Below are 23,273 nucleotides of genomic sequence, written 5' to 3'. Positions count from 1 at the left end.
GCTCAAGTAGTACGACGCAACTGGGCACTGGTGACGAGCCTCCTGATTTATGGGCAACCAAACAAAACAAAACCCATCCAATTAGACTAGCGGTTCTCAACCTGTGAGCTGGGGCCCATTGTGAGGGGGTCACGTATCAGATATTCTGCAAATGAGATATTTGTATTACGACTCATAACTCAGGCAAATTACTGCTACAAGTTAACAATGAAATAATTTTATGGTGGGTGGAGGGGGTCACCACAACACAAGGAAGTGTTTTAAAGGGTCACAGCATTAGAAAGGTTGAAAACCACTGAATTAGACTGTTAGCTCTTTACTTAAAGAAACAGGATCTTTCTTTTAAAAACAAACAAACAAACAAACAAAAAAACCCACAACAACAACAGCAACAACAAAAAAAAAAAACCCAAATGGACAATAACAACAAAACTGTAACCTCTGTCCCCCCGATTGCTTGGATGTGGCTTCTGGTTTGCCATTTATCTGTTTCTTTCTACTTATGGCTTATGATCTACTAAACCGCATGCCCTTTATCACACGAGTCACCTGTTTTACATAAACACACCCATCTATTTTAATTTCTCCTTCTGTACTGTAAAATGACATGTAAAGATCACTATAAAATATTAATCAGAACCCTAATAACGATAAGAAGGAAGACCATAGTGAAATAAATAAATTACATACTTCAGCCCGGGCACGTCCCGGCACGACTGCACTAACACAGAACAAGGGCTCAGACGTTTACATCGATCATACTGTATACGTTTACATGTAAGCGCCATAGGATAAGCACCCCTCAACTGAAACAAGCACCTCCAAATGTGGTACTACTAAGTAATTATTTTCCCCCAAAAGAGTACAATGTATCATTACCTCCCGCTGGGCGACACAGCTGCGTTTCTGGGAAGTGAAGGGCCAGTTAAAATGAATAAAAACTACTGTGTTCCTATGTAAAACAGTCAGGTTTCAGGTATGAGCAACATGCAATTCTCTTCCTCTTTATAAATATGCTGTGTGGGGGACATTTGAACAGGATGCCAGCACCTGACTGCCCTTTGCTTCGCTGGCTACCTTCTGCCTTACACAGCTCTGCTTGCTGATCTCTGCCTTTTCTCAGGAAATCGGGCCCTCCACACAATTCCAAAGTGCCCCCTGGAGGCAGTACCATCGGGAACCGCTATTTTTGTAAGTGTCTGGTGCCTTACATCAATGCTATCGTCAATGCTGGCCTGGGCTTGAAGAAGTCTATCTACCTGCCCTGAGCTGAGAACTGGACAACGCTTGGAACCCACAATTGTCCAGTAATGGATTTCAACTTAAAACCCTGTAAAGATTATCGTTGTATGATGTAGAGAATTAGAGACAGCTGTACTGATAAGCACATTCCCCTCTGTTTCCTAGGTAACCAGGATATGGCCATTTTCTTTTACCCACACTAACACAGGAGTGTGCTAATGCAAGTACACTGGGTCATTCACGTACGACACTGATGTACTTGGCTGCATTTCTATTTGGAAGAGCGTCATCCTAATTAAATTTCAATTAGGTACCTATTGAATACATATACCCATGTCTAAAGTGTATGTATTAGAGCACAGGTCAGAAAGAACTTAGTTTGAGAACTGGCGGGGGTGTTGTGATATGATCCAAGTACTTTAAATATTTCATTAAATAGGATTAGAAGTTTATCTTTTTTCACCAAACTCTTCTGTTATGACCCTATAGATTCTTTGTTAAGTGAGCACCTGTTTTTAAAAGCAGTCTGGTTATTACAGGAAAATTCCTGCTTTCAATAAAGACTACAGAGGTTCTCTTTACGTGAAGGATTTCAGCTTAGCAGAAAGCCATCGTAGCTGCCCTAAGAACATATGATTGTCTCTGAGTTAAAATATCATTTAAAACAACGGACGAAGAGGCTTATCCAAGAACATGGGCCATTGGAGAAAATGCTTCCCAGGCAAGCGTGAAGACCAGAATTCAGATTCCCGGCACTCATATGAGAAGCTAGGGGACAGCGGTGGCCTGAATTTAATGCCAACAGTGGGAGGCAGAGGCAGGGCAACTGCAGAGCAAACCGGTACTGAGAGTCTGGGCTCAGAGACTCAGCTGCAGTGAGCAGAGAGTGACCGGGGAAAACCTAATGGAAACCTCTGGCCTTCACACACATGCACACATGCATCTCTGCCTACATGGGACACACACACACATACACACACATACACACACACACACACACACACATCTCTGCCTACATGGGGGACGGACACAGACACAGACACACACACACACACACACATGCACACAGATGCATCTCTGCCTACATGGGGGACAGACAGACACACACACACACACACACACACACACACACACACACACACACATGCAAAAATAAAACAAAAAAAACCCAATCCAAACATTGAATTAGTGCTTGAATATCAATTAAACTTATACACATTATAAAAGGCTTTTAAAAAGTCCTCCGGGGTTGGGGATTTAGCTCAGTGGTAGAGCGCTTGCCTAGCAAGCGCAAGGCCCTGGGTTCGGTCCCCAGCTCCAAAAAAAAAAAAAAAAAAAGAAAAAAAGAAAAAAAAAAGTCCTCCTAGAAAATTATTTAGACTTAATAAACAAAAAGGCCATTTTAATAGTCAGTCAGCTTTGCTTTCCACGTTAAGGTTTACTAATTTACAATAAAGTCCATAACACCAACCTTTTAAAGGAAATAATCTTAATATAGTTGTTTATTTACTCATAAATGTAATTGGGAAAAAAAAATCACCACATCCATAGACAGGCACTACATTGTGATGGAAAGGAAGCACATTTGTGGGTGAAAGGCAGACATTCAATTTTCAACACTGGGATTTCTAGTTTACCCAGATCAGCACTGACCCCTTTGTGCTTGAACTGGTGAGCTGTGTTGTGTGGACGTCGCTCAGTTTGGTCTGAAAGCAACCAGGTACACATTCTATCTCTAAAACTACCTATCTCTCATGAAATAATGTCCCAGGTCACAATTCCCACTGCCCAGAAGAAAACGCTGCCGCTGATAAATAAGCTTCAGACTTACTAATAGATGATCCTAAAACCCCATCAGATGGCACAGCCTCCAGCCAGCACACAGCGGCCGTGGCCTGACTGACGCCTGACTCACCTGGTGCTCGGCCGCTTCTGTAAGGCTTTGTCCAGGATGAGGGATGGGGCGCTTCTCCTCCTTTCTGCTAGCGTTTTCATTTTCTGTTGAGGGGGGAAAAATCAAAATAATGACCAGATGGCTCCTGAAGGAATTAAATGTTGGTTTTCAATCAAATTCAGCAAAATTTCATGTTGACCATCAAAGAGTCTATAGCTTCCATTGCAGATCGAAAGCCACCATCTTTAAAACAGGACCACAAGTATCAACGTGAGGCACGGGCGGGTTTTATTGCCGGGGAATTAAAAGGAAAAAGAAAGCCTTTTGTCTACACGCTCAACGCAAGGTCAGTGGTTCTTAACCTTGCTAAGGCTTTGACCTTTTACTGCAGCTCCTCATGCTGTGCTGAACCCAACCGTAACATTATTTTCATTGCCACTTCTCCGTTGTAACATTGAACTGTAATGGACTGTAATGTAAATATCTGATAAGTGGGATACTTCATACCTCCCACCCCCAAGGAGTCAGGACCCATAGGTTGAGAACTGCTGTGCTGGACAGACATAAATTCTTTTTATATTCCAAGGTATCATTGTGGGGCATACACTACTGACCCCACTTCATGGTGATCATGTGCTCTCAAGTAGGCTTCAGTGGGAAATAAGATTTGGAGAGGTCAAATAAAGGGAAGGAGACTCAGTTAAAGCCCAAACCGTAGTGACTAGGCCTTTTCATTTTTTTTTTAAAAAAGATGTACTTATTTTTATGCCTATGAGTATTTGGCAGCACCTATTGTATACCATATGCATATAGTACCTGTGGAGACCAGAAGAGGGTGTCAGATCCCCCCGAAACTGGAATTACAGGTGGTTGTGAGCCACCGTGAGAGTGCTGAGAACTGAATCCCAGTCTTCTGCAGTGGCATCAAGCACCCTAACCACCCCTCCGCCCCAGCAGCAGACTCTTTTTTTTTTTTTTAATTAATTTCTTATATACATTTCGAGTGTTATTCCCCTTCCTGGTTTCCGGGCAAACATCCCCCTCCCCCCTCCCCTTCCTTATGAGTGTTCCCCTCCCCACCCTCCCCCCATTGCCGCCCTCCCCCCATAGTCTAGTTCACTGGGGGTTCAGTCTTAGCAGGACCCAGGGCTTCCCCTTCCACTGGTGCTCTTACTAGGCTATTCATTGCTACCTATGAGGTCAGAGTCCAGGGTCAGTCCATGTATAGTCTTTGGGTAGGGGCTTAGTCCCTGGAAGCTCTGGCTGCTTGGCATTGTTGTACATATGGGGTCTCGAGCCCCTTCAAGCTCTTCCAGTCCTTTCTCTGATTCCTTCAACGGGGGTCCTATTCTCAGTTCAGTGGTTTGCCAGCAGCAGACTCTTAAGAGACATGTAATTGACCATTTTACACTCAAGTCTTCACGAGAGCTGTACTTCCTTTAACTCTGTGGAAAAACCCATTCTCTATTAGGTAATTCATAAAGAGTAAGAGAGGCTTGATACTTCCAAGTTCCGTGTTTTTAACAACTGAAAATTTTGTGGTGAATGAGATTGTACTCAACCTGAGTTATCCAGATAATTATTCTCCAGTTAAAGAATAAGCACGTCAACAGCTGCGGGAACAATCAGGGAGCCCGCGTCCAGGGATTGGTGAGCAAGGTTAACAGCAATCGCAAACAGCCAAGATTAAACTTCAGACCACATGACAAATGCCACTCCTGATACATCCCTTTCCTAGCCTGGCCCTTGATCAGATTTACCCAAGAACACCCAGGTTTGGGAACCAGACAGGGCTGTCATAGTAACCATACAAAAGCTAACTAGCTGGCTCAGGGTCAGCATCTCACTCACTGTGTGTCACAAAAGAATGAACCCTTTCTTAGCTGGTAAATAAAACTTACGATGCTAACAGAAGGGCAGAGGATCATCATTTAGTTGGACGGTACACTTCTTTAGTACAGTTCTCATTCCCCAAATTCATCATGTTCACGGGGAATCTCTCAAATGATTGCTGTCACTGCTTCTCTGGCCTCATGACTGGGGCTACCTCACTAATCCTTTGTCTCCTATGTGGATGCTCGACCATCTCTCTCAAATACATCTGACACCACGGCTGAAGCAACTACACAGAACAACAAGGACCAGGAAACGAATGGGTTCAGCAATGCAGGCCACCAGACACCCAGGTCAGGCATTACTGACAGTGAATCAGTAACAGGCTCCAGGTTACAGAGAAAGACTCTGCATGGTGTGTGTTTAGCACCTTCCTCTCACGGAAACAGCACAGAGATTCTCAACTGCAGCAATTCCAACAACTCCATACCTCACAGCACTCAAAGTTCATCTCACAGTTTCCATTGGTCACATCAGCCTGACATCCCGAGGCTGCAGTGACTGTCTTCCTACATCAGCAACCTCAGTACAAGAAGACAGAGTTCGATTTTGCTAAGAAGAGTGCATGGTATTAACATCATCAAAGCTGTCTCAGACTTTTTTCAGGATCCCATTTCTCCTGGCTTTGTCTTGATCCCCTTTTTCCCCCATCTGGCCAATCTTTGCACATTTTTGTCATTGTGAAATGGTGAGCAATCCTGCTATCCCAGCTGGAGGGATCCCCTTGCCACCTGTGCGACCGTGAGGACTTGCTGGCCTTCTCTGTGGGGTCACCTCTGGGGTCTCTCCCATCACTGTCAGCAGACTTAAGTTCTAGAGTAGCTCCTCATTTGGACATGATTTCTAATTCTCAACTCTGCATTTCGGGTTGATTAAGAATTTGGAAAGAATTGAGGGAGACTTAAAATGTGAAGAAAAGAATTTACACACACACACACACACACACACACACACACACACACACACACCACACACACACCCAAAACCAACCAAACAACAAACATAAACAAAAAACTAAACCCCATAACAACGAGCTTCTTTATTTGGAAATAAATGTTTCCAAGTTAGTACAGCAGCACTGTTACACATAGAAAGTGGGGAATCCATGGGAAGGACAAGGCAGGGTGGAATGGGAAAGACCCATGGACCAAGATTCAAGGGTGACCTGGGCTAATGTGTATTTTCAAATTCACAAAAACTGTGAACTAATTTTTTTTCACAGAACTTCAAAGATTCAGAAATGGATTCCTTAAAAATCCAATGTTTAAGAAACCACCTGATTTAAGAACATCTTCCTGAGAGTTATTAAAACATGAATGTGGGTAGTTAAAAAAAATGGTGACACGTGTTCCTCTGTAAAGGTATTTTTAAATACATTTTCTTTTTCTTGGAAACCACATGAAAACATTCGCAGACACAGTGATTAGATTACATTCTATCTACCTCACCCAGCTAGATTCATACTGAAGGGGATGCAGTAAAATCACAGAGAGAATACCAAGATCGACCAAAGTCTTAGAGTCAGAACTTAGGCCAACGAAGTCATACAAGCCAAGACAATTCTATCCCTTCTATGGCTTTCTACTGCCTAGAAAACAAGAACATTTGAACTACACAGTTTCTTAGGCCATTTGGCATTATTATTCCTGACATTCTACCTGGATTTTTAAAAAAGGAAACCATATGAACCATTTAGGACTCACAGGATTCACTTTGCCTGCAATGAATCAAAGCCTCAGGAGTGGCCCATATAACGGAAACTACAGAGATCCACAGATCTCTGTCGCTTATGTGGGAAAGCCAAAGGCCTATGGGGGCTCTGAGACGAAGGCCCTGATCTTCACTCAGGCAATACGGACTTGGACTCACTACTTGTTTATAAGGACAGAATGGAACAGGTTGGAAGAGGAGGAGACTGGATCCTTTTGTAAACGTATAGTAGTGGCGTAAGCTTGTCAGGTCAGGCTGCACTAGGCCAGCAACGTCTACAGCTGTTCTGAGGTTAATTATGACTCTTGGTTTTATGAGTAAACTGCAAACAGTGTATGTTTTGTTAACTTACAAATTACTTACTTTCGGTTTCTTACTGTTTTCTTCTGACTTTAAGTGTTCGATGTTTAGAGGAAAGTGACATCACAGTGGATGCAAGTTGGGAAGGAAATTTTTTTTAAAGCTCATCTTTTATCTTAAAAAATAAATTAGGATGTTCAAAGAGGAAAAAGTACTAATCTTTTATAAAATGTGTAAACTATAACATTGAAAAGCAATTGTATACATCTTTTGGAAATGAGTTATAAAATTAACAAGAATTTTGGGTGTACTAAAAAAATCAAACAAAGATGACATAGTCTTCTCTGTCTACTCCATTATCCTCAAATACGATAAAAGAAACTGTAATAGAAAATGTGACCACAGCCACTCCTTCAACAAGCATAGGATGCACATTAGGGAGAAATGAAAGCTTTGATTTTCATGCTGTCTCCTCCAGAGCTATATTTAGCTTGGCAGGTCAAAGGAACTATTCTGACCAAGAGCAAATGGGCAGAGGTCAGAACTACAGATGAGAAGGAAAACCATGTAATCTGTGCTTTGGTTTGTATTTCAAAAATAACTCAGAGCCTCAGCGATGTTTCCCACCCTGACTCATTTGCCATCAGCCGCTGAGCCCATCAGACATCCAACACTCTGCGTTCCCATCTCAATTAATGTGCTGTGCAAATGCGACACAGCCTCTGTTGTGGTATCTGTCTGTCCCTTTCCAGATGATGGGGGCTACCTTCCCTTCTAGACATGCCCTCTTTCTCCAGTGATTATGTACTGAAACTCAACTGCATTCCCAAGCTTAGGAAAACATCGGCATAAACTCTAGTCAATAAACAGCAGAGGGGGTGAACTTTAAAGCCTGTGCACGCACACGCACTCTCTCTCTCTCTCTCTCTCTCTCTCTCTCTCTCTCTCACACACACACACACACACACACACACACACACAAGAAAACAAATTCCCAGGCATAATGCTCACACCTGCAATCCCTGTACTTGAGAGCCACAATAGGAAGATGGCTGTGAGTTGGAGACTAGCCAAGGCTACACGGTGAGGTCCCAATGGGAAGAAGGAAGAGGAAGGCAGGAAGGGATGATCTCTAACCAATTCTGTGAATTAGGGGCATTCGTGAAGGAACTAGACGGCAAGCAGCACTCCTGTCTGCCGGAAGCTATCCTTCACAGACCCTGACACCATCACATCGGGCTCCTTGGTGAATATCCATCTAAAGGTTTAGCAAGAATTTGTTAACTGTCAACGAACTGTGCCGGTATAACTGGACGACTACACGCAAAGAAATGAAGTTGGGTTTTGTAGCTCATGTCACACAACAACCGACTCTGAAGTGATGAGTGGGTGACTATAACCATCCCACAACATACAAGCTATCTTGGTCACTTTCAATGAGACAGCCAGCTGCTTCTTCGTGTAACACTGCAAACACAGGCAACAAGAGAACAAAACCGGTAGACCGTGAGCTGTTAACGCAGAACACTTGCACAGAATGGAGACCATTTGTGAATTAGACCTATTTTAAGTGACTCAGGTCTAGAATACATAAGTCGCTGTTAGAACTCAGTCATAGAGGCCAATTACCCAAGTGGAAAGAAGGTGAGAGATAGGATTTCTGAAGACACATGAAGAACTGTTAACATCATTAGCTGCCAGGGAAATAAAAGCCACAATGAGCTTTGACCACATGAGGATGGCGATACCGAGAAAGGCAGTTTCTGTTTAAGGAGACACCGGACTCGGGGCTGGAGAGATGGCTCAGTGGTTAAGAGCACCGACTGCTCTCCCAGAGGTCCTGAGTTCAATTCCCAGCAACCACATGGTGGCTCACAACCATCTGTAATGGGATCTGATGCCCTCTTCTGGTGTGTCTGAAGACAGCAACAGTGTACTCCTATACAAAGTAAATAAATAAAATCTTAAAAAAAAAAAAAAAAAAAAAAGGAGACACCGGACTCTTACATGCTGCTGCCTCATTCCAATTTGGGTCCGTTACTCTCAGAGAGAGTGCAAAGTCCCACAGATGGTTAACCGGCTTTTCCACGTGTATGATCCTGCAATTCATGCCAAGGTATATCTATCTCCCCAAGAGAAATGAAAATGTATGACCGTGCAAAGGCTTGCGCACCAACATCTACAGCAGCAGCATCTCGGAAACCACTCTATGTCTATCACGCTTAAGAATCAATAAGCGTAATGTCACATGCTACATATGAAATACTACTTGGTAATAAAAGAAGTACCAATATGTGCTATGACACGACACATTGAAAACACGATGCCAATTTAGGGAAAATTGTCACAAAGAACCTTATGATATGGATTCCACTTAAAGAACCTGTTCAGAACAAAAGATTCAACAGAAACAAATTTTAGATTAGTGTTTGTCGCGAGCATGGGAAGTTGGGGCACCAGGAGGTGACTCAGAGTTGTGGTGGTTCTTTATGAGGTAATCAATGTGCCTTGTAGCTTTTTGTACTGTGAATGCTAATCATGCTGTTCGTAGGAAGAGTGCCCGGATGTAGCTTCTGAGAACCTGCCCCCAGTTGGTTCTGATTGGTAAATAATGATGCTGGCAGCCAATGGCTGGGAGGGCAGGCAGAGGCGGGGCTTCAGGATTTCCAGGTTAGGGACCGAGAGGAAGGGGGAGAGGAGACACTATGGTGAGAATAGTGGAGGATTGGGGGAACAGTCACCATGTAAAGGAGCTGAGAGAGTGTGGCCCAGACGGCTCCCCAACTGGGTTCAGGGCAGCCAAGGTAGAATAAAGAATTTAGTAAGCGATAACTAGGGATTATCGGTGGGCGGTGGATTAACCGCATGGAGGTTACCAAGTGGCCCAGCTCTCGCTGTTTAAGGTATATCAAAATATAAAAGCTGTGTGTGTGTCTTTAGTTCAGGAACTTAAACCACTGAGGCAGGCAGTGAACACACACCGATGGGATTTATATATAAAATATATTGCCACAGTGCCCCCCCTAAGACCAATCCATAGTTAAAGAACCAATGTAGAAACCAGTGAACCACTGTGCTGAAGCAAGTGAACTGTACAGTATTTCAACTGTGTGTTTCATAAAGGACAAGATAAAAAAAAATCCTACATACCTGTCTCCTAAACCACTAGGCTCTGTCTCAGCAAACCGATTCGTGACCAGAAGTTAGAATATTCTAACAGCCACCTAATGTACACTACATGAACCTGTGACGCTGACTGCTCCTTGTGTGGGAGCAGTAGCGGGCTCAGCGGCTCTGTATGAAACTCTGGAACTGGCCTGACTACTTGTTAGGGTTTGCTGTCACCCATTCCTGTAGGTGTTTGCATGGCAAGTCTTCAGAAGTTGCTAGGTAACTGTGGTTACCATTACTTACAGGTAGGACTGTCAGGTGGTGAGCGGACTATGCAGGGAAATTGGTTTACAAACAGGCAGGTGAAGGAACAGGCCCGCATTTTCATCAACTCAGAAAACATTTTATTCTTTTGGCCTAGAAAAACTTTTGTGTGTGTTTTATTGCTCAAAAAGATGTATTTGGTAAAGGGGGGGGGGGACAAAATGTACTTCCCTGTAGTGTTTTCCAGAAAACAATGCTGGGCCCTTAGAAAGTGTTTTTCTTCTCTTAAAAAGTTATTTAATTTCCATATTTTAAAAATGATCAGATCTGCCTCTAAAATAAATAAATCTTCCTCCCCTGCTCCAACACTATTCCCTCCCCACTTCATGTGCAAAACATAAACAAACAGACAAACCCCCCACTGAATCTACACAGTGCTGCCTGTGGAGGAAAGCAGGGCCGCCTGCTGGAGATGGGCAGCCACTCGGGGAAAGGGACCCAACCCGCCTAGCAGCCACTGGTCACCAACAGCTCCTCCACTAGAAGGGAACAACAGGCCCCAGCCACACTTGGATTTTGTCTGGCTTGATCCTGTGCATGGTCAGAGTTGCTCTGGGTTCATGCGTAACAGCATGTCCAGAAAACACCGGGCTTTGTTTGTTTGTTGGTTGGTTTGGTTTTGTGGTCTTTGTTTGTTTGTTTTTCTACCATCTCTGGTTTTTATCATCTTCTCCCTCTTCCAAGATGATCCCTGAGGCTTGGGAGGAAGGAGTATTATACCAATGTCCCATTCTGGGCTGGCTACTCCAGTCTTTCATTCTCTGCGTGTTGACCATCTGAAGGCCTCTAGCTGTCACTACTGCAGAAAGAAGTTTTTCTGATGAGGGCTGAGCCATGCACTAGCTTACTGATGTAGGGTGCGTACTTACAAGACAGTCTGACACCATGCCCATGTAGCAGGATACTACTAGTAGAGTTTCTACGAAGGCCTATAACTTACCCATTCACAGGTTCCTGGGGCAGCTCAAGGAACCAGACACGAGTCTCCTTTTGTGGGGGCAGGCCTTAAATTCAATCAGAAAATGGTTGGCTACCCCCATAACACTCATGCCACAGTTTCACTAGTGGGCGTGTGCTGTCAGGCCGGTTGTCGCTGTAGTTTACAAGGTTCGCAGCTGGGCAGAGCTGATGACTGCTTCTGTCCTCCGTAGTGTCCAGAGCACCCGCCCAAACTGTGAAAGCTAGCCGGGAGGAACAGTGCTTCCTGGCCAGTATCAGCTTCCCTCCTCCACGCTCTCTGACTCCAGCACGTACTGTCTTTGGCAATAAGATCTTAGCACTGAGTTCTGAAGGGTAACCAGGAGCAATAGCAATAGCCATTGTGTTTTGGGTTTTTTTGGGGGAGTGGTGGTGGTGATGGTGTCTATAGGAAAACACTCACAAAAGGGAATGACCCCTCTGGCACCAGGCTTTTTTAGTTGTTTTTTTTTTTTTTTTTTTTCCGGAGCTGGGGATCGAACCCGTACCAGGCTTTTTTAAAAAAAATATATATATTTTCTCTTTTTTTCCATCTTTATTAAATTGGGTATTTCTTATTTACATTTCAAATGTTGTTTCCTTTCCCGGTTTCCATGCCAACATCCCCCCTAACCCCTCCCCCTCCCATTCTCTATGGGTGTTCCCCTCCCCATCCTCTCCCCATTATCACCCTCCCCCACAAGAATCCCGTTCACCAGGCTTTTAATCTGTAGCCGATACTGTCTGGGAGAGGCATTGCTGTCCCTTTCCCTAGTCTAGGGTAACTCCACTTACACTCTTTGAAACTCTGTTTGTAATTATATGGAAGAAACTCCTACAGTAGTAAGTCTCCACAGGGCTTTCTGTGAAGGTCCATAGAGGGAACCCTGCCTATGTAAAAGCCCGGCTTACATATAGGTTCTCATTAAAATTTTAGTTGCATGTCCACCAAGGCTATGGCCCTGATTTACTCACCTCACACCCTCGTCCAAATCTGGCATTCTTAGCCTTCCCCATAAGTAAACATAAATAAATGCTATCAAAAGGAAAGGGATAGGACTGGAAGATTTAAGTCGGGGGGTGGACTGTAACTTTTCATGGTTTGTTTAGAGATAAAAATTCAAACATTTCAAACCTCACAGAAATGGTGCTAATGTCACCCTTGAGCTTTTAGAGTAAACAAGAACAACATTAAAACGAGGGATCTGAGATAACGGTTTACAGAACTATAGATTTTCACAGCTTCAGAAATTCCGGGTCAGATTTACACACTAGCTGGCTCAGATCTGACTACTAGTCCTTCTGTGACGAGCCTGGGCAATCCGGCCAGCAGGGAACTTTCTCCCGTTCCCCTTGTGCCTGCAGTATTTATTTGCGGAGACAAACTCGAGCCACTGCACAGTTCTAGTTCAGAAACATTGGCTCTGCACTGGGGAAAGAATTTTTTTTTTATATATATTTTTTTTTATTAACTTGAGTATTTCTTATATACATTTCAAGTGTTATTCCCTTTCCCGGTATCCGGGCAAACATCCCCCTCCCCCCTCCCCTTCCTTATGGGTGTTCCCCTCCCAACCCTCCCCCCATTGCCGCCCTCCCCCCACCAGTCTAGTTCACTGGGGGTTCAGTCTTAGCAGGACCCAGGGCTTCCCCTTCCACTGGTGCTCTTACTAGGATATTCATTGCTACCTATGAGGTCAGAGTCCAGGGTCAGTCCATGTATAGTCTTTAGGTAGTGGCTTAGTCCCTGGAAGCTCTGGTTGGAAAGAATTATTTTTAACCTTGCACCTTGCTTCTGGATCCTAGTATCACAACGAGACTTTAAGCGCTGAGTGAGCCGACACTTCCAGCTATTGTCCGTTCAGCCTGTGCTGAGTATAATGGTCCGTCTATTCATACACAGCCCCGTCCAGAGTCAGCCTGAACACTTGGCTCACGCAAACATCATAGTAAAGACAATGTGAAAAGATTAACGTTCCTTCTGACAGTGGCGTAGAAACATTCGTGCTCTTGGCTCTTTGCTATTTCCTCAAAATCATTATTTTGAACAACAAAAAAATCAAGAGTCTACATAATGTAGCATATATTGGGCCCTACTTCTATGACATAATTTCTCAGATTCTCTCTAAAATAGACCTAATTCCTGTCCTATCTCTCTTGTGTGCATATATAGGAACTGGAGAGTACCGTGATATTGGGGCACACAGTCAAGACTTACAGTAGTGTCTATACATGAGAGAACATCACCATCCCTTATACATTCTTTGTTCCTCTACCTTCATCTCTACCCACAATGCATCCTGTCCTATCATCACGACAGGCTTTTGAACTGGCTGGACTGTGGTCTCTATCAAAGCCACCAGTTTCAACCTTTGGCCATCCTTCCCTTCCAAAAGCAGCACTCGAGCACACGATGTCGAGCATCAATGCTGTTTGCCTTACAGCAAGGTTCTGCTGCAGTTTTTCACACTGTGGCCAACACAAAATGGTGTTATATGTACAGTCATGACACTGGATGATAAACACAGGTACAGTCGGGCTATCCCAATACCCACCTGTCTGAGGGCCAAGGGCTTAAAGGTATGAGGCATACTGTAACTGGGAAGCTCTGACTTAAGAGTCTTTCATTTTCCACACTCAGAGGAAAAAGGTATCATGATCAACGGAAACACATCAGGTTATGTCTGGACTTAGATACGGTGCCATCTAGCAGGGTTCTTACCCATGGTCAGGTATAAAATGGCCACAAGAGAAGGAGAAGAGGAAATACTAGACTCCCCTGGCTGTAAACGAGGTCCCAGGTAAATCAGGAAAAAACAGGCTGTCGAGAAGTTGGGTTTACAGATCTTGATATGTGAGCTGATGTGGTGACACATACCGTCCATTCTCAGAGTCTTCTGGAGTGACCAGACATCTAAAAACAGCTTTTATGTCCAGTTATACCGTGTGACAGGTGTCTGTCAAAATTAGGTCAGGACGGCTCAGCTCACTATTGACACACGGAGCTGACCGACCGGGCTGCCTCTGTTGTTGGCTGGATTTTTCTAAGCTAAACTTGTCCTGAAGAAAATAAGGCTGAGACAAAATTTAAAAATAAACTGGGCCGTGCTGCCGACAAGCACCATTGGGGTGGAAGGCACAAGTCAGTGAGCGACCCCTTCTGCTTTCCCTGTCTCCCAGATTGTAGCAGAGCCTTCCATACAAGAATGAAACCAAAGATCACCCTACCCTAGTTTCAGACAAACTAATTGTCTGAAAGTTGTGACTACCACAGAGAGCTTGCTTGCTCTCTGTGTCTTAAACATACAGGGACTCATCGAATTCTGATACTGGACATGAGACACTCAACAGAAACGGCAAGAAAGCAAACTTTCCCTACAGTACAAGTTTACTTTAGATGTATTTTAGACATGAGGGGTGTATTTCAAGACACTTCACTGAATAATAAAATTATACATGTATATGTATACACACACACACGTGTCTTCAAAGTACTATATATATATGGCATGAGTGTATGTCCATATATATGCCCATACACCTGACCCTATACAGCTACTTTTGGTAGTACTTAATAGTAATAAATGTTAGTGGCCACAAAGGTTGAAAAACAACGTGAGCTGTATAGTTGCACGTGTCCAGTAAGTTGTGTATGGTGCAGACACGTGATGCATTTACAATAGATACTGATTGATAGATAGATAGATGATAGATGGATAGATGGATAGATGATTGATAGATAGATAGATAGATAGATAGATAGATAGATAGATAGATCCATCCATCCATCCATCCATCCATCCATCCATCCATCCATCCAACACATCCTGACAAGGTCAGGAGCCATGAAAGAGCGGAGACTACTCAGTTATTAATAGGAAGGGATTCCTTTCCAGCTTTCCTGCTTCTCTTCAGACTCCACTAATCTGTGACCCAAGAGAGTGCTGAAGTCTCTGGGAGCGAGTCTTGCCTCGCTGCAATCTTCATTTCAAAAACCGATGATGCCGGCCACTGCACGAATGCTGTAGGTATCTATGGGTTGTACGTTGTAACTGCCCATTTTCATCCCCGAGACTCACTCTTCAAATTTAACTAACTGGGACTGGGGAGATTGCTCAATGGCTAAGTGCTTATGTTGTAAGAATGAAGACCCGTGTTTGGGTCCCCAGCAATCCCCTACAAAGACAAGCACTGCTGTGTGTGCAGCCCTAGCACTGGGACCAGCAGATCCTGTGAGCTTCCTGCCTGGCCAGTCTGTCTGCTCAGTGGAAAGGCAGGCTTTGGGATCAGTAAGAGGCTATGTCTCCAGGTAGCAGAAAGACATCAAGGAAGACTTCTAATACCGTGTTCTAACCTTTGCATTTGAACACAGGAACACACACATGCAGACACAGACACAGACACAGACACAGACACACACACACACACAGACACAGACACATACACACACATACAGACACAGACAGACAGACAGACACACACACACTTTTTAAATAAATGCATGCAGATAAAAGATGCTTCATTTTATATCTGACTGATTTTATCATAACATGAAATTTTAGAGCCACAAAAAGTTAAGGTTTTTGCTATGTTAGAATGCAGTATTGGGCTACATATGAAGCATCCCTGGATGGTTTAAGGAAAAACAAAACAACTCAGACTCAAGACCCCTAAGTTTACTGATGTAGCTTTCAGTGACATCTTCCACACATCACCTTCCACAGTGGCGTTATCAGAGACACAGGAGCTGGTGCATCTACACAGAACTTCCAACTATAGTCTTTAGTTTACATGCAGGATACGCCAAGCTTAACAACACTAGGCCAGGCTAAGCAACCCACATGGACATTCAGCTCGGCTGAGCAGCTAAAATCTGTCTTCCTTCTCTGAGACACCAGAAAGGGGCAGATATCAAGGCGTGAAACCTAGTGAGCTGCCAAAATAAGGCTCGTGGTAGAGGTCACTATTAGTCAGTGTTCACCTGACATTACCAAGGGGTCAGCATGACTGCAGCAAACGATCTTTCCCAGTTGGTTTTACACGATTCACTTTGTGAGTAACACCAGAGAAAGGCTCAGTAGGACACAGTTTTAAGCACGGGCTTGGTTTTTCTCAGTTATGGAAGAATAAAACTAAAGCCAACTATTAAGACATTTCATTCAAGGCTGGGTGCCACACATTCGCTTGGCTTGGCTAAAGTAGTCAGCTTTGGGCTGACTGGTGGTGGTGGTGGTGGTGGTGGTGATGGGGGTGGTGGTGGTGATGGTGATGAGGGTGGGGGAGGTGGTGGTGGTGGTGGTGGTGGTAGTAGTGGTGGTGGTGGTGGTGATGGTGGTAGTGGTGGTGATTGTGGTGATGATGGTGATGGTGGTGGTGATGGTGGTGGTAGTGGTGGTGGTGGTGATGGTGATGGTGATGGTGGTTGGTGGTGGTGGTGATGGTGGTTTACTACCACCAAATAATATAAACAGAGTCACACCCAAAAACTGCACGAAGAGGAGACAGTGGAGTTCAACACTGCAGCTTTGATGCTTGAGATGCCATAGCTCCTTTCAAATAATTTTACTTTGACTGGTTTCCTATGCCTAGAAGTCTCTTTCCTATCCCGATACCCACTGCCCCCATTAAGGGTCAGTGTGCTGGAGTCTGACACCAACCATTCCTAATACGGACATGGCTCAAATGCGGGCTCCCACCGTACCAGGGACATGAGGGACACATATGGGACATCCCCCGAGCACGCATTATTGCAGGAGAATTTAAATTGTCATCTGCCTGCTGCCACTGCATTTGTGAGCCTTATTCTAGGAAGTACTACACAAACTTACTGTATGTTCTTCTGGAGACAGATGCCCCGCCCACCCATGGCAGGACCTCTATGGTTCAGGGTAGACTACATTTTCTCTAAAAATCATCCTATCTTGTATGTAGCAAATAAAGGCAAGCTATGCAGCTAGGGAATTCTTGAGGTTAAAACAATAAGTGAAGCTGTAAAACAAAAAGGCTGACTTCTGTATGGCGCCTACAGGCTAGTTGCTCAAACAGACCCACCCCAGGACACCCGGATTTAATTTTACCCTTACTTTCTGAATTCCTCTTTTAGTGTGTGAGTCCTGGCCTTTACAGAGTTAAAGAGCAATTCCCCACCACGCCTTCCCTTCAACAGCTCAGCCAGAATGATCCATGTGAACACTTGCATTTGTTCAAGTCAGGATTGACCTCCAACGATCCATTTAATAACACCATTTGATAATTGTTTTGTTACTGTTTTAAGCTCTCCCTCAAAACCTGCTGCCCAATAATGTAACCACCGAATAAACACCACTATAAAAATGTAGTTAATTATGATGAAATCAAATTAGAGAAAAAAAGCAAGTTGGAGTTCACCTAAATGAAGAACTCCTGTTCTTAGAAAAACAAGGCCAAAGAAATAAAAATACAGGTCGTGGACAGAGAGGAAATATTTTGAAAATCACCTACCCAGTAAAGGGTTTGAAGCCAGAATGTATAAAGTACTCTTAAACCTCAGTAATAGAAAAGCTCACAACGCAAAGAAAGCTGGCAAGGCATTTAAATAGACAATTAACCAGGGATAATGTGCATTTCGTAAATACAAGGCCACTGAGCATGTGCAGATCCAGACGAAGGGTACTACTACACCCCGCCCTCTAGCATGACTAACCCAAAGAGAGATGCTCAAGTACCGGTGAGCATGTGTGGAACTGGATTATCCCACACTGCTATTGGAACTATAAAATCACTTCAGAATGAAGCAACCGGATTCTCAAAGAGACAAGTATATGGCGAAATATGGCCCAGTCAATCCATGCCTAAATATTGACCCCTCACCCCTCGCAGAGCATAGGTCCACGCAGAACTGAGAATGAAGGGTCTCAACATCTTCTCCATCTTCTCTTGCAATAGCCAAGAAGCAGAAACTATCTAAAGGCCAGGTGAATGAATGAGTGTACTACAGACCGAACATCCCTAGTTCCCAACCATGGTGTCCAAAACCACCTCAAACTCTGAAACCTTCTGCTTGCTGATAGAAGACATAAGAAGAACATCTATGCCACATCTCCTGTGATGGGTTGATGCCAAAATACAGGTGCACTAAAAACAATGACCAAAGCAACCTGTAGATTATGCATGTAAGAGATGCGAACTAATTTTATACTGACACTTGAACGCCACCCATGGGGTAACTCATTTTGTATAACCAAACAATTCAAAATCTACAGCGTATGAAACCTGAAACTCCCGCGCGTTAAGATACTCAATCTTCACGGCATCAGCGTAAGGCATGAACACGTACAAATAACCATAAGTGGATTCGAAATTGTATCTCGTGAAAGGAAGGCAAACCTAAAACTAAGATTTCACTTATATAAGCTGAAAACGCACTTAATCTCCAGTGGCATAAAGCAGATGGGAATATCCTCATTTTCTCAGCACATGCCTACATATTTAGATTTGTAAATTCTAACTATGTGAGGTTATTGTTTAGCGATTAAACTTCCAGAGGGATAGTAAAATCTTCAGGGCGCCCGCCACATCTCAGGGGCTGGACAGGCACATGTGGTTACTGGCTACCGGACACTGGGTGATCAGGCTTCGTCACCTCACTAGGTCCCACAGATCAGGGGGCAGGAAACTACAGGGCATGTCTATTCTGGTCTTATTGTATGTGTTTATGATGTAAATGGCATGTGTATATGCACACACACACACACACACACACACACACCTGTGTGCTTATGGGTGTGGAGGCCAGAGGACACCTTGGTGGAATCAGTTCTCTCCGTCCGTGTTAGTGTGGGTTCTGGGCATCAAACTCAGGCTCCCAGGCTTATTCAGTCAGTGCGTTTACCTGGTGAGTTGTTCCACTGGCTTCCACTACATGTTCCTGTGCCTTAAATTCTATTTGCGCACAGTCAAACCCGCTCTCTTATGAAGTGTCCATCCTACTTCAAAGCTGTAGTGGGAGAATTAAGCAGAGACCATAAGGCTGCAAACCTTAAGTATTCACCACCCATTTCTTTTGTTAAGACTTGGAGAGCCTTCTCTTAAAGATAACTTCTAAGGAGAGGGGACGCACTGCTCCTGCGTTCTTAGCTTTTTGTGACTCGAGAAATGCTTAAGAAACAACTAATATATAGTGGGCCCCACTAGCCTTGAGGACAGTTGGAGAAGAGGGGAAAATGCCAAGGGCAATGAATGCTAAGACAACCAATACAGTGGAAGGCCCAGAGCATGGCCAGAGGTGGCATCCATTTACACGGGAAAGAGAGAGAGAGAGAGACCTCTAGAAGACCCAAGATTTGCACAACATGAAACAAACCACAACCAACAACTTTCTGTGCAGACATAAAGGGGATAACACCAATACTTCAAAGTAGGGATTGATTTGACTTAGTGTATGAAAATAAAGGCCCATGAGGCTGAAGAACATACGGGGGTGGGGTGGGGCGCTCAGGAATGGGAGAAGAAGGGACCAAGGAAAAACATCCGCGTTTTACTATGCGTGCAGAATGAATCTCCTTCAGAATTGTAAGCAAACGAACGTCATCATCAATTCAAATGAAGAAAATAAACCACTCATTCTGGCACTGCTAAAAGCAGAATGGGTCACAGAAAGTCACGAAGATCTCAGAGGGAGTTCCTGCAAGGGCACAGGTTTGAGATGGGCACAGGGCAGCTTGGACTGCACTAATGGAGTGGAGAAGTTGTAAGGGTGGTGGCTGTTGTCCAACGAGGAAAGGTGTTGAAAACCCAACCTGCATAACGGGGGTGAGTAACCAGAAGCACGAGCGTTGTGAATTACGAACATGGGAAAATGCACAGAAAGGACTAACCTTCTCATGCCTATGTACCATCATCCATTCAATAATCTTGGGAAGATGGATGTGGTAATGCACTAGCTCTTTATGTTTTATAACGAAGGATACTATCGTAGGGATACTATCGTAGGGACAGTGGCTGTGCTGAGAGAACAGAGCGTAGGAAAAAGGACACAGCCTCCCTTCCGTTTTGGGACAAGTGCGGCTTGAAAATGATAAAGCTACTCTTTAAGGCTGCCTCCCTCCCCTCCCCTCCGCCCCTTGCCAGCATACTTAATCAGCCTGGGGGCGGGGCCACAGGCTTTAAGAAAACAAATGCTTGATTCTTTCCAATTCCTTAGGTTTACAAAACCAAAACGCTTTAAATCTTTGTCAATTGCCTAGTGTTCGTCTACCATTCTAAATTAAGAATGACATCCTGACAATTTCACGGTTTATTTGGAAAAACTGGATTACACACACACACACACACACACACACACACACACACACACACAGAGGCACGCGGGAGCGAGCGAGCGCGCGCGAACACACACACGCGCGAACACACACACGCGCGAACACACACACACACACACACACACACACACACACACACACACACACACACACACAGTCTCTGAAGGGTGAAAAAACCCACAAGGGCATCAGCCTCCATACATCAAAGGCTGAGCCGCCACTACTGCCCATACATCAAGTTCACAGACACCCATAGAGGGCTCTGCGACGACAGGTCCAAGGTCCTTGGGAGCTCACATACATTTCTATACAGCTATCACCTCTCTTCTTTGACCTCCAGCCAACCCACCATCCTAGTGGGAAGATTAATGAAAGGCCATAAAATCCGACCGTGCAGGGGGCCAGTGTATCCCTTGGAGTCTCTAATTATAGTAATGCAACGTTTTCACATTATTTGCTAGGGAAGACCTAGAATGCTCTCATTCCAACTTGTTTCCAGAGAAGCTGGAGCACCACCGTAAGGAACAAATATGGCCAAATATCGGAAGGTTTTGTGCTGGAGGAAGGGAGGGGGGGCAGACATGGCTACAGCAACACCCAAATCAATTCCCAGGAGCCCAGAAGCTCGCGGCCCACGTGCACTTGCTCAGGGACCTATTGCAGACACCTGACCTCCATCGAAATCCTCCCGCTGCACCGTGAACCAGTCAATCACCACCAAAAGCTACAAGTAGTTGCTCGCAGCAGTCGTCCGGGTGTCAGGGAACAAGGGCGCCGCCCCCACAGGTTTGAGCAGGGTCCCTTCTCAGAGGGTGGCTCTGAACCAAGCCCCCCACGCCCCGCTGGGACCTCCGGGAGCTACCCACCCACCGCTAGCCAGTCTAGATCTAGGCCGAGCCGAACCTTCAGATCCCGCACTGTGGCCCACAGCACCCATCTCCGACACCCCCTAGAGGCCTCGGGTGGGCGCATCATCCCTCCCCTCGGGGGCCGCCTACCTTCCTCAGGCTGTCGGGTCAAGGCCACCTCGGGAGGCTCGCAGGGAGGCACAACCCGGGTCAGAGGTGGAGAGGCAAGGGGCTTCTCCGAGACCCGTTCCCACCAGAGAAGATAGCGGGGGATCCCGGGAGGTGACCTCCCCACCCCACACGGGGGCCGTTAACCCTTCTAGGCGCTAGGCGCGCGCCCATGGGGGCCTTCCGCTCTGGCGTCCTCACCTTCTTGGTGCCAGGGCCTCCCGCGATGCGAGACATGCCTGTCAGCGAGGAGGAGCGCCCCGGCTGCGCCCCTAGAGCATCCTGCTGCGGAGACATCGCTTCCATGAAGAAGATCTGCAAGCCAAGCCCAAGCCGAGGACCGGTTGGCTGCGCGGCGCGGTCCGGTCAGGCCGGACGCCGAGCTGCGGGTGCGGGCGGCGCGCCTCCCGTCGGGGCCATGGACCGCCGCCCGCGCCGCGCTCGTCGCGCTCGCCGCACTCCGCTCCGGCTGCAGCAAGCGCTCCGGGCGGCCGCCCGTCCACGCAGCCCCGCCCCTCCGCGCCTGGCCTGGCCCGCCCCTCCGGTCCGCCCCGCCCCCTCCCCCCTCCCCCCTGCTGCCTGTGCGCGCCGCCGGGAGCGAGCTCTCCGCGCTTGGCGCTGCCGGAGCCACTAACCTCGCGAGGTGCCTCCGGGGTCCGAGGTTCTCGCTGCCGAGCGCCACGCGCGGTGCACCGCGCACCACTGCCTCCGGTGCAGCTCCGCGCGCCTGTCCGCTCGCTCCCGCCAGCGTCCCTTCCCGCGCAGCTGCAGCGCGGGAGCCGCAGCGACCGCAGCTCCCTGGAAGGTGGTACTGGGGCTGCCTGCCTAGTCTGGTTTTCGCGGACTGCGGAAAGGACAACCCCCAACGCCCCGTCCGTTGAAGACGGAGTTAGACAAATTTGGAAGCCCCGGTGGCATCGCCCGACCTCGGGTGCAGTGTCGAACGCTTGCTAGCTAAGCCTGTCTGGGTAACCCGAAGCCTTTGCTTTGCAGTCGCAGGGCAGCACGCATAGACAAGCAACCTTGCATGTTTGCACCACTGGCTCTCCCAGGCAGCAAGCTGCAGGGACCTTGCATTATGAAGGAGAAAGCGCAATTAAAAGGAAAGTGCAGGCAGAGAAGAGGTTGAAACTTGGCATAGTATCTATGAGAAGGCGACAATATGTGGAAGCGTTTATCAGATATCCCTGAGCTCAGAGCCTAACTTCCTGTCAGTCCAAATAGTGACCCCTCCTCCCTTTTTTGGACTAAATAATAATCAAAGGGCGTTTGGAACAGACCAGGGTTAAGTAGTGCTCGCACTTTGCAGGGCTGGCTGCTGGTGTCAATGATTCAGTAGGTGGCATTCTTCCCTTGGAATCAGTTCTAGGGTGAAAAAAAAATCACTAAGGACACCACTCCGAGATGCTAGGTGGTTATGGGTTTGGCTTATTTTTGTGACAAGGAAAAAAAGAAAAAAAAATGTTCCTTGCAGTTTGGGCGGCTACTGGGGCAGGTTGTAAGGAACAGAACTGGTGGGCAGTGTTC

The 23,273-nt window shown here is 45.9% G+C and overlaps 1 protein-coding gene across 5 annotated transcripts in view; it reads right to left on the bottom strand.

Moving 5' to 3' along the window:
- Positions 1–22,249, bottom strand: part of Arhgap20 (Rho GTPase activating protein 20) — an 84,720-nt gene extending 62,471 nt beyond the window's left edge. For 3 of the 5 annotated variants that reach the window (XR_010054006.1, XR_010054007.1, XM_063265879.1), the window contains exons 1-2: positions 21,948–22,244; positions 3,158–3,240 (exon numbers count right to left, since the gene is read on the bottom strand). Coding sequence is in view for 3 of the 5 variants with exons in the window: in XM_063265879.1 (XP_063121949.1) it covers positions 3,158–3,240; positions 21,948–22,052 (188 nt within the window). In the remaining 2 variants the exon portion in view is untranslated. Of the gene's footprint in view, positions 1–3,157; positions 3,241–21,728; positions 21,919–21,947 lie in introns of those variants that run through there. The other 2 variants (XM_063265878.1, NM_213629.2) reach the window with 2 other exon arrangements.
- Between the last annotated feature and the right edge of the window lie 1,024 nt (positions 22,250–23,273).

Source organism: Rattus norvegicus, chromosome 8 (genome assembly GCF_036323735.1).
Source record: "Rattus norvegicus strain BN/NHsdMcwi chromosome 8, GRCr8, whole genome shotgun sequence".
In the NCBI taxonomy this organism is placed as follows: Eukaryota; Metazoa; Chordata; class Mammalia; order Rodentia; family Muridae; genus Rattus; species Rattus norvegicus.
This window is presented reverse-complemented; position numbering and strand designations above follow the sequence as displayed.